Source organism: Nannospalax galili, unplaced genomic scaffold (assembly GCF_000622305.1).
Source record: "Nannospalax galili isolate Female #2095 unplaced genomic scaffold, S.galili_v1.0 scaffold87, whole genome shotgun sequence".
Lineage (NCBI taxonomy): Eukaryota > Metazoa > Chordata > Mammalia > Rodentia > Spalacidae > Nannospalax > Nannospalax galili.
Window position 1 is genome coordinate 12,942,015 of NW_008360320.1, and position 14,510 is coordinate 12,956,524.

The following is a 14,510-nucleotide window of genomic DNA, read 5'->3' on the forward strand; positions in this document are numbered from 1 at the left end:
CTTTTTCTTTCCCTTTGCCACTGTGCTTCCTTTCCATTTTCCTAGCTCCTCCTGTTCCATCAACATATATACTCATGTATAAGGAAGTGGTGCTAAGATTCAAGAATGAAGAAGAACATGTTGCTTTTCTGAGTTTGTGTTGCTTCACTTAGTATAACAGTCTCTAGTTCCAACCATTTACCTGCAAATTTCATCTTTCCTCACTGCTGAGCAGAACTCCATTGTGTAAATGTACCACATTGTCATTATCCATTTGTCAGCTGAGGAACATTTAGGTTGCTTCCATTTCTTAGCTATTGTGAAAAGAGCAGCAACAAGCATGGCTGTACAGTAGGATGAGTCCTTTGGGTATATTCAAAGGAATGGTATAACCAGATCATATGGTGGATTCATTTTTAGGTTTTTAAGTGTTCTCCACACTTCTTTCCATAGCGGTTGCATGAGTTTGCATTCCCACCCACACAGAGTGAGCGTTCCCTTTCTCCCCATGAGTTTGCATTCCCACCCGCACAGAGTGAGCGTTCCCTTTTCTCCACTTTCTCGCCAGTTTGGTGTTTTGCCTTCTCTTGACCTTAGCCAGTCTGACTGGGGTAAGACAAAATCTTAAATTTTTTTTTTCTTTATTATTCTTAATGTGTGTGACTGTATCCCTTGCATGTATGTAAATGTACCCATGTCATGTAGCGTCCACAGAGGTCAGAAGAGGGTGTCAGAGCCCCTGGAACTAGATTTAGCACAACGAATGTAATCTAAATTTTTAATTGTTATGTTTTTTAACATTTTTACAATCCCAGCTCGAGGATCTAAAGACAGGTCCCTGGGAAACTTCAGTCTTTTCATAAAGAGTACAGTAAGATACACACCACTGAGTTCGGATACTTCGATTATCCTTTTCTCTGTGTTAGGCCAATAGAGATTGTTTCCAGTCCAATCAACAGCAAGTGCTTTGGGGACAGTGGTGTTATGCACTACCTAACAAAATAGTGGAGCTCCTTATGCTGCAGGGGAATTAAAGTACAGTGGGAGGGTTCTGACTTACCAGAATGGTAGGCAGGTCTGAGACAGGCAGATCAGGCCAAGGGCAAGGTGGGGATGGGGAGAGCCTGTGGAGGGTCTATCAAACTAAGTTGAAGGAGAATTGAGCTAGTCTAAGTGCAGGGGATCAGGACACGGTGGATAAGTCTGGGCTAGGAGGGTAGTCCAGAGATCTGAGATGGAAAGAGCAGGGGTGGGCCTGGGCCTGAGGCTAGAAGGGGCACTCAGTGCAAGAAGAGAGTGGCTTGCTTTCTCTTTAGTCTTAGGCATTCTGTCTGGGGTAAGATAAAATCTCAAAGTAGTTTTAATTTTCATTTTCTTCATGAATAAGAATGTTGAAAATCAGGATTCAAGAAATGGTTCAGAACATTTGCTATTTAGCGTGGGGAACTGAGTTCAAATCTTCAGCATCCATGTAAATGTTGGGCATTGCTGTGCATTTCTGTGACCTCGGCATTGAGGGGCAGAGACAGGCAGATCTTGGTATCTCACTGGCTAGTCAGCCTATTCAAAATGGTGAGCTTCAGGTTCAATGATGATCCCTCTTCAAAAAAATACTATGGAGAACAGGAGAGGAAGACTCTTGGTGCCATCCTCTGGTCTCACCTTAAAGATACAGAGGCTGACGGAAGCTTGTTTAGATAATAAAAATAGTAAACTGTCATGCCACAAAGTACCCTTGTGGGTAAGAAAGCTCCAATTGTATCATAGAATTTTGTTTTCAAGATTATTTTAAAAAAAATTTAAAGACACTTTTCTGAGAATCATAAAAACGTTTGGATATCTACATGCCTTTCTGGTTGCTATACATTCCTATACAATTTCTCACAAGTCAGGAAAATGTGCAATAATTCCAAATGATTAAAAAATTAAGCTAACAAAATATCATTTTTTAATATATAGAAACAAATCCTGAATCTTTTATCTTTTAATTTTGTGTATTAGTCTAATAGAATTTCTTAGTGATTCTTTTAGATGACTTGGGAATAAAAATTTTGTTTTTATAAACAAGGTAAAAATGTTCAAATGGATTGAGGAAAAATTATCTTAATTTTTTTTCTCTTTTCAAAATTAAAAAAAAATTACCCCAATCTTAAATGAAAAAGAAAAACTTTATTGAGAATTTCATACATGCATATAAGATGTTTTGATCATATCCATGCCCACTCCCTCCCCTCCAACAACCTCCCATATAAATTTTTATCTTTATAATTATATATACAATAAGTTTAGCCTTTTACTTTCAATAAATTACTTTAAAGCAACTTTGTTTTATTCAAGCATGTATTTGATAAATTCTGCTTTACCTCTCTCCCAGGCATTCAAAGTGATTTTTAGGAGCCTCATTAAAATTGTGATGCACCTGAGACTTTTATTATTCTGAGAGGAGTTCAACACATTCTGTAAAGTCCTGCCTGCCTTTAAGAGCCATTTTGTTCAGCACTGCTTTGTGTCTAATAGTGAGACTTTTGGCTTCCAACCACACTAGCTTATGATATCATTTCTAGTGCCGTACTTCCTTTTCTTTTTACAACTATTTATTTTTTAAAATTGTTATGAAATGCATGCAACTTGGAATTTGCCATTGTGTGTATACACTCATGTGTATGCATGTATTGTGTCTGTCTGCGCATGTAAATATATGCCTGCTCATGGAGGCCAGAGGTCAATGCTGAGTGTCTTCCTAAATAGCTCTCTGCCTCATCTTTTGAGACAGTGGATCTGGTGAACCCTGGTGCTCAACGCCTTTTTACACGATTGTTGGGGATCCTAAACTACTATCCTTGAGCTTGCATGGCAAACACTTTACTGACTGAGCCATTTCCCCCAAACTCAGAATTTTCAGTTTTGACTCTTTTGAAGTGTACAGCTCAGTGCCATTATGAATGTCATTTTCCATGACTATGGCATAAGTGCCAATGCTTCTTGGATTACAGTTTAGGTGGCAGGATGGGTTTTCACAAGGGAAGTCACAGCATCCCAAATGTAGATATGAAGAGGAAACTGAAATCAGTGGGCTGTTTCATGCTTCTTTCCTAGGTTGCCGTGAGCTCCAGACTCTTAAATAATGCATTATAATTGCTGAATCATCAGATAAATGCTGATAGAAACTGTCGAAGTTGACAGTGGTAAAAGAGCATAGGGATTTCCTGCCTCACAAAAATACCTAAGAAACATAATTATCTATTTTGAGCACATTCAGATGTTGATGTTACTTCTTTGCTTATCCATGAGTGTTTTTACATTGAAAATTATCGCTGATCATTAGTGAACTAATATTATGTCATATGTCACTTTAGTATATTTCCTAATAGATACAAACTCTGCCATCTCTTTCTCAAATAAATTATCAAGATTGTAAGATGTTTACAATAAATAACTATTGAAAGTTACTTTTAACAATTTAAAGTTAGTTTCTATCTACTTCAGTTCTTAATATTCACAAATTTGCCTTTATTCGAAGTACACAGATGAAGCCAGAGCTAATGTTAACAATCATCTGCAAGGTATAGGTTCATTCTTCAGTACTAATTCCCATATAGACCTAAAGACAGTGACCAGTCGCAATGTGTGATAATTTTTAGTAATGTAAAATCATAGCTGGATGTTTGCACCTGGAGAGCTGACTTATTGGTAAATATCATCTTCAGACAGACATAGAACACAGGGAGATAATGAAGCAACAATTTGATAATACATACTGATTTCATTATTTAGGGATGTCTTGATGTAAAACTCGGTTGAGTCAAAACATGTTGAGAGGTTCCATGTTTTAAAAATCTTTGGCAAGACCCATATTTTCTACTGTATTTCTCAAAGCAACTTAACCTTCATGATCTGACATTTCTCATCTGTTCAGTCATCTGCAAATATCTAGAAAATGGATTTCTATGAATCTCTAATGAAGCATGCAAAAATGTTAGGTTACTATCTTCCAAACTAGACATACAAAGTAATTCACATTATTATTCAAATTATCCAAAATCACAGCAGAATGCAAAAATATATGAATAAAAATATTACATGTGGTGATGCATACCTGTAACTCCAAACCTTGGGAAGCTGAGGTCAGCCTGGGTTACAGTGCAAAGTCAACAGGGAAGAGATGGAATAACTCAGAAGTTAAGGTCTGGTTCTGGATTTCGCCACTTTTAGCTACCTGGGCTTCAGTGATGTCAGTTCTTATCATCTCTCCAGCTTCAGTCAGATGCTGTTTGAGCTTCACATGGTTTGTAATTCTTGTTAAGGTTAATTGCCAGGAGACAGTCTTGCTGTCTGACTCTAGGTGTCTTTCTAGCTTGAGCCATGCTAAAGAGATTACCAATAGCAACAGACAGTGACAATGATACCAATTGATCATGCTCATTTTTCTTTCTTCAGTGCAAATGTTGGCCTGGATTCCAACTGAAGAATGATGGTAAAACATGTGTAGACATTGACGAATGCTCTTCGGGTTTTCCCTGTAGTCAGCAATGCATCAATACCTATGGGACCTACAAGTGCCTCTGTGCAGATGGCTATGAAATAAAACCTGATAACCCAAACGGCTGCAAGTCACTCTCAGGTATTGAATTTAACTTGCCCGTGATCCAACCTCAGTTACACGAATGGATCTTGGCTTTTGTACTCATTTTTTATTGAATTCACTCCTTGTTCCTGTTACAGAGATATCAAAATGCTTCCTTCAGAATGGGTGTAGTTACTGTGATTGTGTATGTGGTACAAAAGCGTTCTGCTTGTAATAAGGTTATGTTATAATATGTGAAGTATTAAGTGCTGCTGAGATGTTGAGAGTGCTCACGTGTAAAGTAATAATCATAATATGCTTTCTACTGCTGCATACAGTGTTACAGCAAATTTGGTCAAGACTGAAAGAGACTACTTTAGCACCATTGTAATAATTTCCCTTCTCTCCTACATGCATGCTGTTGAGAACAACAGGTCAATAATATTAATAATGTTCATAATAAACCAGCTCTGCAATATTACATAAATCATTTAGTGATTCAGCAAATATTAGACCATATGTTTATTCAAAATAGTGTGATTTTGTAAATTAGAAATTTAATAAAGCAAGACCCATAATTTGGGAAAAATTGAAAATTAAGAGATAAATCATTCATATTAAAATGGTACAAAGAAATGCATGATAATGATTGTTAAATTGCACAAAATGCCTTGGAAGAGAATCTCTATCTCTCTTAATTTGTTTTTAAATATTATGAAAACTAACAGCTATACTCATAAAAGTGAGAGCATTTAAAAATTTCATGTTTTATTGTCTGTGTTCATGGACTAGGTTTCAGGGGTGGAATTTTAAAATCATATTTAAAAATAAAGCTTTATTTTTCTACAATATGCATATTAAGTAACACTTTAGTAGAATTTTTATATAGTTTTAAACAGAAAAAATAGGGAAAATTTTCAGATTACAAAACAAATTCAACAACACCAAAAAAATTACTCTTTCAAGTTTGGAAAATGTATTCAGTCATGTTTATTTTGCAATCCACTAATGGTCAATGGAATTAAAAAGAAAGCTCAGCCTTCACAACTACTGCCTCAAATGGACAACACATATTGGAATCTTATGGAATACAAAAATGTTTCTTGCTACTCCAATACCCAGAAATTCGAATTTACATATCCTCCATGAAAAGAAAACAAAACTGTTTTTTTTTAAATTATCCTTTATTGTTCTCTTTTCTAAATATCATAGTATACCTACACATTCTCTAACCTATAATGTATACATGTAATATGAATTTTTTAAATCATTAAGCTTTTGCACATTATATAGACTATATTAACTAATTTCGATTTTTATTCCATTGTCACTTATTCTTAGAATATTCTTTTCTGAGCTCATGGTGGATCATGTGGAGCCCAGTGCTTCATGTACCAAACCATTGGGCAACTCATTGCTTGCTACATTATATATGTAGTGACATGAATGAGATAAAAAGCTCAGAAACAGTGAATTGTTCCATAGCTTCAGACCTTCCATTAAAGGTGGTGAGGTGTGTCAGAGACTGCAGTTCAGAGCGGTTCTGTAGTCTTGCTATGGCTGTGCTTATTAGTAATAAGAACTAGAAACTATTAATAATTCAGAATATAAAATGTGTTTTTGTAACATGTATCTTTTTCTAAAGACAAATTCAGTTTTCTTTACTTTCTTTTTTTGTTTTGTTTACTACATGAGACAGGGTTTCATTTAGCCTAGGCTGGCTTTGAACTAATGGTATAGCAGAGAGTGACCCTGATCCTCCTGATTCTACCTCCCAAATGCTATGATCACAGATATGTGCTATAATGCCCAATTGTATGAGAGTCTTGGAATCCAGCCTAGGATTTCGTGCATTCTAGGAAAACATTCTCCCAAATGAGTTACGTTCCTAGTCCAACAGCTAAGTTTTTAAAACTAAATCTATTCAAGGTGAAGAGAAAGAAATGCCTACTATTAAAGTAGAATATGACCAATTATATATTTATAATTGATACTATATTGATAGGAATAGCAAGATACCTGCATCTAGCTTGAGAGTCAAATTATGTGTTTAAATATGCTTTAGCGGGAAGGTTAGAATGACCACTTGAGGTGTTGGACATGGATGATGGGACAGGATGGCCAACATGATTGCTGTAATATCCTCTGAGACACCAAACAGTACCTTAGCTGTGAAACTGGTAAAATGGGACAAAAGCATACTTTAAAACATAAAAAGAACAATACTAGAGTAGTATGTGACTTACAATAAAACCTACATTGTATTATAAAAATAATTACCTTTTCAAGTTTCTTTTCTAGTTACTGTGAACATTAAATTTACTTATTTGGTAAACAAATATATAAATGTGTCTCAGAAACAGATGTTTGGGATAATATTTCACTGCGTTGATCTAGGATTATAGTAAGTGATAATGAAGTCAAACTGACTTTACATATATATTCAAATAAATGTGTGTGCACATCTTTATAACTGCTTTTCTTTATGAATTTATTTTGTTTCTAAATAAACACCAAGCATAGCATCAAGTCAAAAGTCCACAAGATCTCATATTGAACACAGACAAGTCCCTTGTCATGCTTTCCTAGATTTTAAAATATGTACTATAGTAAGACACATTGGACGAGCTTATAAGAAAGAATTACAAAAGATTCAAACTAAGAATAATGAGAAATGGCAAAATTAATAAACAAAAACCAAAACCTGGGGTTTAGAAATGGCAGAAGAGAAGCCGTTCTGCAAATGAAAAGCACCCATTAGGAGGAACACCCTTGTCTACACCTGGTTGATTATCAAGAAGGAATTTCCCAACTGGGTATTTGGCTATACAGTAGCTTCTAAGACAGTGTACTATACCTTTTTCTCAAATTCATTACAGATATCTACAACAGTAGAGATTTCCTGCTAATACCAAAAACATTATCCCAAAGTCTAAGAGATCTGAGGGTAAGAGAGATGCCCCTAGAATTTTCCAGATTCCCTCCCTGCCCCACTGAGTGCTGCGCTTGACTTTCCTGCAGCCAGCATGGCTGTCCCCAGCACAGCAGGCAGGTGGTTTATACTGCTGCTAAACCGAACTGAGAGGAAGCCACACAGAAACTGGTAAATACGAATGTCTAATACATTCTTCTCTTTGCTTTTAGATGAAGAACCCTTTCTCATTCTCGCCGATCAACATGAGATAAGGAAAATTAGCACAGACGGCTCCAACTACACACTTCTAAAACAGGTATGGCAAAGATGTTGAGTGTGGGTCCTCCAGGTGTCAGCAAGGCTATGCAGATGGACTACCTAACAATTGCAGTCAGTGAAGCGCATACTCATGGATGCATACACATTCATGCATGTATAAAATTACTATGATGTTTGTCACAATGAGCAAAGTGGTTCCAACTTGCTGTATGATGGCACGTGGAAGAAAGCAATTATGGTAGAGCATAATTAATGCAGGAGAAATCATCTCAAGAACAGTGAGCTGGAAGTGCTGCCGAGTGTTTTTCTTTCTTTTCTCCCCTTTCATTTTAGTATTTTTATTTAGGGATTTCACACCTGAGCACACTGTATTCCACCACCCTCGAGAGAAAGATGCCATCTACTGAATCCATTAGGGTTGCCCCTATTTGCATGTGTTTAGCAAAGACTACTTAGAATTGAGGATGCCTCCATGAAAATAATCAACAAAGCTTGGAAATACTGGCTTTCCCTCCCTCAGCAGTCAGGGACAGCCTGAGGCTCATTTATTTTTAGGCCTGCTCAAACCCAAATTCTTTCCCTCCCTTTGGTTTTGAAAAGTTGCTATTTTTAGAACTTAAAGTTCCTATTCCTAGAACCAGAAAGTAACACAGAATTGACATTGCCTAGCCTTTACAATCAGGAATGATCAAGAGAACTAAAGTATGATTGCAGCCCAGTTACGGTTATTTCTTATTTATTTATTTATTTATTTATACTTATTTATTTGTTGTTTTTTTTTATTTTTTTACACAGGCAGGGTCTCATTATGTGCTCAAATTAGCATTGAACTCCCTGAGCCTCTGGAATTACAGGCTTGTTCCATCAAACTCACTTTTCTAACCTCCTTCCCCCAGCTACTAGTAGGACCATGCTTAAAAAACACAAGCTACGTAACCCCACTCTCATCTCTTGATTAGAATCTTGGCCTGGTTAGTTTGAGTCCTTTCTCTCTCAGTTTATCTATCCATATCATTTATACACAAATTATTATTTCCACCTTCACAGAATACAGAACTGTCAGGCTCATGATTGACATCTGTTCTTCCACAAGTGTCTCAAAAATACCATGAAGTCAAGTAATTAAAACAACAGTGGTCATTGCAGGAAGTAGAGAAATCACATACAATTAGTTATACCACATTTTATTTTAAAGGTGTTAGATTAAAAGGTGGCAGAGATCGGGATCGTAGAGAAAAGGAAATAAAGAGGACTCTGGCAAAGTGAGAGTTTAATTGGGTTTGGCACTGCTGGTCCTCAACTCCAGTGTGACAAAGAACAAGCAGCCTAATGGCTGCAGAGGGGTAGCTTATAAAGGGACAGAATGCGGAAAAAGAGAATATTTTTCTGCTGTTTGGGACAGTTTTGGGGGCTGCTTGCTCATGGAGGCCGTGAGGTCTGTACCTGGTGAAACTTCCCGAGGAAAACATCTACAGTAAAACATGTTTTCTACACTTATAGGGTTCCAGGAATTAATTGCAGCTAAGGGCTTGGGAAACCTGTTTGTCAGCCTGTGGAGCATGCTCTCTTGATCACAATACATTGGTCATTATATCCCTGGAGCTGTTTTTGTTAACTTGCAGGTGGCCCGGAGTTGGTTGACTCAGCTCCTCTCAGGAGCATCATGGTGTCTGGGGCTGGCATCACCTGGATCTGAGCTCTATCAAAAGATACCCTTGGAAATAGTTTCTAGCAGTTGTATAAAAGTCTCTTTACTCCCAACTACATAATATATCAAAATTAAAGACATTTCTTGTTTTTGTAGTATGTCTGTGACAATGTTAGGATCAATGAGGGACACCATTCACCTGGTGATTATTCATCAACATAAAAATAAAAGATTACCACAGCTGCCTCCAAGAGCACTGGTTTCAGAGCAAAGCCATGGGCTCTGTGGTCTGTTGCATGAAATGGCATGGGATCTGCACACAGGCTACACATGTCCTCCTTATACATTAAGTCATTTCCAGGTTATCTAGAATATGCAACACAAATTAAATGCTTTCTAAATATTATCTAGACTGTAAATATTAACTAGATTGTATTATTTAGGGACTAAAGACAAGAAAATCTGTACAAATTCCTACATGTAACTTTCCCCCATAAATCTTCAGTTATCTTTAGTAGATGGAACAATGGAGCTTAGAGATATTAGGAGTCATGTGTTGACCTAAAATTGTTTTCCCTAATAACCAATGAATTCTTTCTTTGCAAATGTATTTCATGTGATTTTCTTTAGGAGCTAATCTTATTTAAGTGAAATATCCAATTGTCAGTGTGATATTACTCATCCTATTAGATCCGAATGTCTCAGCTTTCCTTTGGATCAAAGACTGAAAGTGAAAAAATATCTGGATTGCTGGCTAGTCACTAAATTATAGGGAAGTGTAGAGATTTGGGCATCCTTGCATTCAGCATCCACACTGTTTGGGAGCTCTTGCCTCTCCACTATGTGCATGAGCCCCAATCATCAGATCCCCCGTGCTTGGGGCATGTACTCTTGCCAGATTCTTGAAAGTTTGTGACACTTCGAATCTTGCTCTGAGTCTGGAGGGTTATACCAGGCATGGCATGGCACGGTGTGTCGCATTGCTTCTCTCTTTAATTGTAGATCCTTCAGCGATTATGTAAAACACAAAGTAATTTTCACTTTATAGAAAGTAAATAAAAATCTGCCTAAACTATAAGAATTGGACCTCCATCTTTTTAAGAGATGAATTGCATGACAGTCTTTAGAAAGTTTAAGTATATATAACTGTTTCAAATGAAAAAAAAAAAAAGAATGGTGACCTAAATTGTATCTTACATAAGTCAAGCTGGTTTTTTTGACCTGCAGAACATATTTTAAAAATGTGTGTTCCAGTGACAAAATATTGAAGATTTTCTCTGTTCTGGCATGTATCTTCACACCTTTTCAAACTTCACTATTTCAAAGTGAGGCATACCAGTTTCTGATTTCCTGGTCTGTTCTCAGGAAAAGGAACAAGTTATATTTACTAGTAGCTAGTAATCCAGTCTTTATACTGTGCAACCTCAGTTTCAAGACAGGAATTTTAAATACCCCATTTTTCAGCTCAGCTAAGGCATATAGCAAGGATTTTATTGTTTATGAAAGAATGATTGCAATTTAGATGACCACTCCTCACTTCATTTTCCAGGCCTGTGGCTCAAGATATTCATGCTTTGTCCCTTTTGCTGTCTTGCATGGTTAGTACCTTGTGAGAGATTGTTTTTGGTAGAACAGTTATTTCCGGTATGCAGCATTAAGTCTACTTAAATATAACAGAATCTCTTTCATATGCCTGCCTCCTGTTGTCCTTTGTACTGTTAACACCTGCATGGGGATGCGCTTCACATGTTTCCTAGAGCTGATTTATGAAACTGAAGGTGTGAGTTCATGAGAAACTCCAAGCACCTGTGTCTTTGTGGAAAATATTTGTTACTGGTGACCATGGAGTAAGGAAACAGAACCCAGAGAAAGAAGACAAGATTTGCATGTGGCTTTGTCTAGGGATTTCTTGGAATACTTCATTTTTCATTAAGAAACATATTTAATCAGCATTTCATCGTATTATTATGAAAATCTTTAAGTTTTCCTGCTTAGGAGAATCTTTTTTTTTTTTTTTTTTCTTTCTTGAGTGCTATTGTCTAAACATGCAAAATGAAGGAGAGGCAATTATCTCTCTCTGCTGCATCTCTGCCCAAATAAATGAAGAGTCCTAAACTTAATTAATTGTAATTTTTGTATATCTGTTTAGGAAGAATACATTCTTGTAGTGTTTTTAATTTTATTCTTTATTATAGTCAGGAATAATCTAATGCGATTTAATGAAGGGTAGAGTTCCTTATTAGTATGTAGACTGTGGAATTCGACTGTGCTCGTCCAGCTATGGTTTGAATTCATAGATCACATTTAGAAAATGTACTTTAATAACATGGATTGTAGGAATGAAAATTAATCAAGTAGCTTCCCAATGTTATCCAATTCAATTCTAACTGTGCCTTTATCCCAGCAAAACTGTATAGAGAAACAACATGCAATTTCCTAAATTAATCATCTTGAACCAAAGGGTGTAAATCTTCAGCTACCAAAATGAGAGAAGCAAACAGGATTTTGATGAAATCAATTTTCAGCTCAGAAACTACTGGGATGCCTCTAGTTTTCAGACCTTATTTTGGTCATCCCTGACTGTTTTAATGTCCTTTGCTTGTGATTCTACAAAGAGAGCATTGAACTGTTTCTGTGGGGAATCAGCGAGAAAAGCTGCAGAAAAATGTCTGCCTTGGCTGGATAGAAATGTCAGAACAGTGTTTCAGTTCCTCTGCATTTCCAGTTTTGATTTATTATGCTTGACTTGCTGAATTTGGATTTAAATTTTCATTATCGAAAGAGATTATTGTTAAGAATGGAGTAGATGAATATTTGCTAAAGTGAGAGGCAAATTTGTAAGTTTTGCTTACAAAGCTTTGCGTTTAATGATCTGAGTTGCCAAACCATCACGGAATCCTAATCCATTTACATTATTCCTTAAAGCAATTGAACAAAAAGAAGTTGTAGACTACTATTGAAATGAATTTATTTGGCTTGCTACAGAAGTTGTCTGGAATATACGAAGGTTATGTTTTAGGACTTTGATTTTTCATAGTCAATTTTCCAGACAACTACAGTAAATGGTTTCATTAAGACATTCTCCAGCTTTGAGTACGTCCACAGATACTTAATGAATATGAATTCACATGTTTCAGTGTTTATGATTATTCATTATTAGCAATGACTTGCACTGAGTCATTCTTTACCACATTATATTCCTTATTTATGCCCAACAGCATGTAATCCTGGAGAGGAGAGGCCATTAGTTTTGTAATTTGGAAACAAAGAGAATGAGATTACTCATGTTAATTCCCACAATAAATAAGATTTAAACATGTGATATTAAAATCATTATTACTGGAATTTAGCCCTGCTATAATAAAGTAAAAAGTAAAACAAGTTTTTTTTCATAGTATTTTCTAGCTAGATTTTATGCACAGTCCATTTTAAATTTCAGAAGTTCCTGGAAAGAAATAAAATATGAACATTGACCATTTAACCTTGGCATGACTCTTATAAGGGAGTATAGAACAGTACTATTACTATCTATTTCTAAATATTTAGAATAAATGTAAGAATCAGAGGCAGACTTGAGAATTACTATGTTTCTTAGTGCTCCTTCCCAAAGAAAAACAAAATCAGAAAACTCCCTGGCTTGCTGGAGGTGCTAACCCTAAACCACAGGACTGCAACTCATTTAAAGTGTGAGTGTACCAACTTTAACGTTAATATGACATAAGGGCTCAAGCTTCACAGATATAAATTCATGTCAAAGATCTGAGGGGATCTGACAAACATCTCTAGCATCACTTATCTCCTGAATGAAAATAATTTATGTATTAATAAACTATTCTGGTCTTAAGATGAGTTAAGCAATTCAATTTCTGATCCATGTTTTCTTAGTCCACTGAGACTAAAGCAGCTGAGCCCTGGCAACAGGTCAGAACTGAGCTAATTTCTCATAAATCATTTGAGCAATTCAGTAGTATAGTAAATGTGCAGATCCTGGTAATACAGTATTCAAATGAAGCCAAACTTTTGAATGGCCAAACCCCAAAACTGGAGCATCCAGAAACTTAACAGTCGAGTGTATGCTGTTTTGTTACCTGCTACAAAATATTTAATCATGAGCCTGAAGGGAGGCCTTCCCTCTTATTTCCACCATGTAGAGTAAAAAGACCTTGAAAATCTAGTTCCTCCTTGGTCAATGGTTCTTGCAAAGTTACAGCTTTTAAATTCTACTATTACCCTGTCTTGCCTAAGGTGTGATATAAGGACACTTACATATGTCGTTGAGACAGAAGCCTTGGAGGAAAGTGAAATTCCCACACCTTTACTGACTCATCAGATGGCTATCCAGGGCCCATAGCTTGATTCTCACAAATGTTAGATGTTTTAAGTCTTCATACTAGATGCATGGTCTTTTTCAGTTCATCCACAGTGTTGAAATGACATCAAATTTCCATTGACTATTAATAATGGCAGCTTTTCTATTAAGGTAACATTTCTCTTTAATTTGGGCATTGTTACCTCAAATATTCATTAGTAGAAGCTTCTTCCACTCGAAGGATACAGTTCCTTACAACCTTTGGAAAGATTTCCCATATAAAATATGGTTGCCAAAATGCCAAGATACTGTAGATCTACTGAAGGCTCAGAGGAGGAGTTAGAGAGGTATTTATACTAGTGTGCTAGTGTGTTCTGTTCTCATCCAGATGGACTGTCACTTCCCAACTTAACTATAGGGAGGGTCACAAATGAAACCACAGTGAAGCACGTTCTTCTTTTTGCCTTGCACAGTCTTGAGTGTTTTTCCCAAGCTAGTATTTCAGTGTTAGCACTGGGATACTTTTCTCAATGGACAATGCTAGACACACGTTAGAAAGGGCTATAGTTGTGACAGCAGCTCTTCATTGGCATTTGAATTGGTGGAGACATACAAGATTCTTGGGCAAACATTTCTTCTTCTTTGGATGACTCAGGAGGTTCCAATTCTTTCATTTCCATTTATTTTGTTTTTGTTTTAACTTTTAAGGTTAGTGTACAAAATAATGATTCAATTATGACATTTTCATTCATGTTTTGTTCTTATTCATCTCTCTCTTCACCTCTTGTCCCCTGTGCTGGCATATTCTTGTCTCTTC

The 14,510-nt window shown here is 36.3% G+C and overlaps 1 protein-coding gene across 1 annotated transcript in view; it reads left to right on the forward strand.

Moving 5' to 3' along the window:
* Nucleotides 1-14,510, forward strand: part of Lrp1b (LDL receptor related protein 1B) — a 2,166,816-nt gene that overhangs the window by 1,871,585 nt on the left and 280,721 nt on the right. Inside the window, exons 56-57 of the mRNA XM_008825194.2 lie at nucleotides 4,417-4,600; nucleotides 7,688-7,773. Of these exons, the coding sequence (XP_008823416.1) occupies nucleotides 4,417-4,600; nucleotides 7,688-7,773 (270 nt within the window). The remainder of the gene's footprint in view (nucleotides 1-4,416; nucleotides 4,601-7,687; nucleotides 7,774-14,510) is intronic.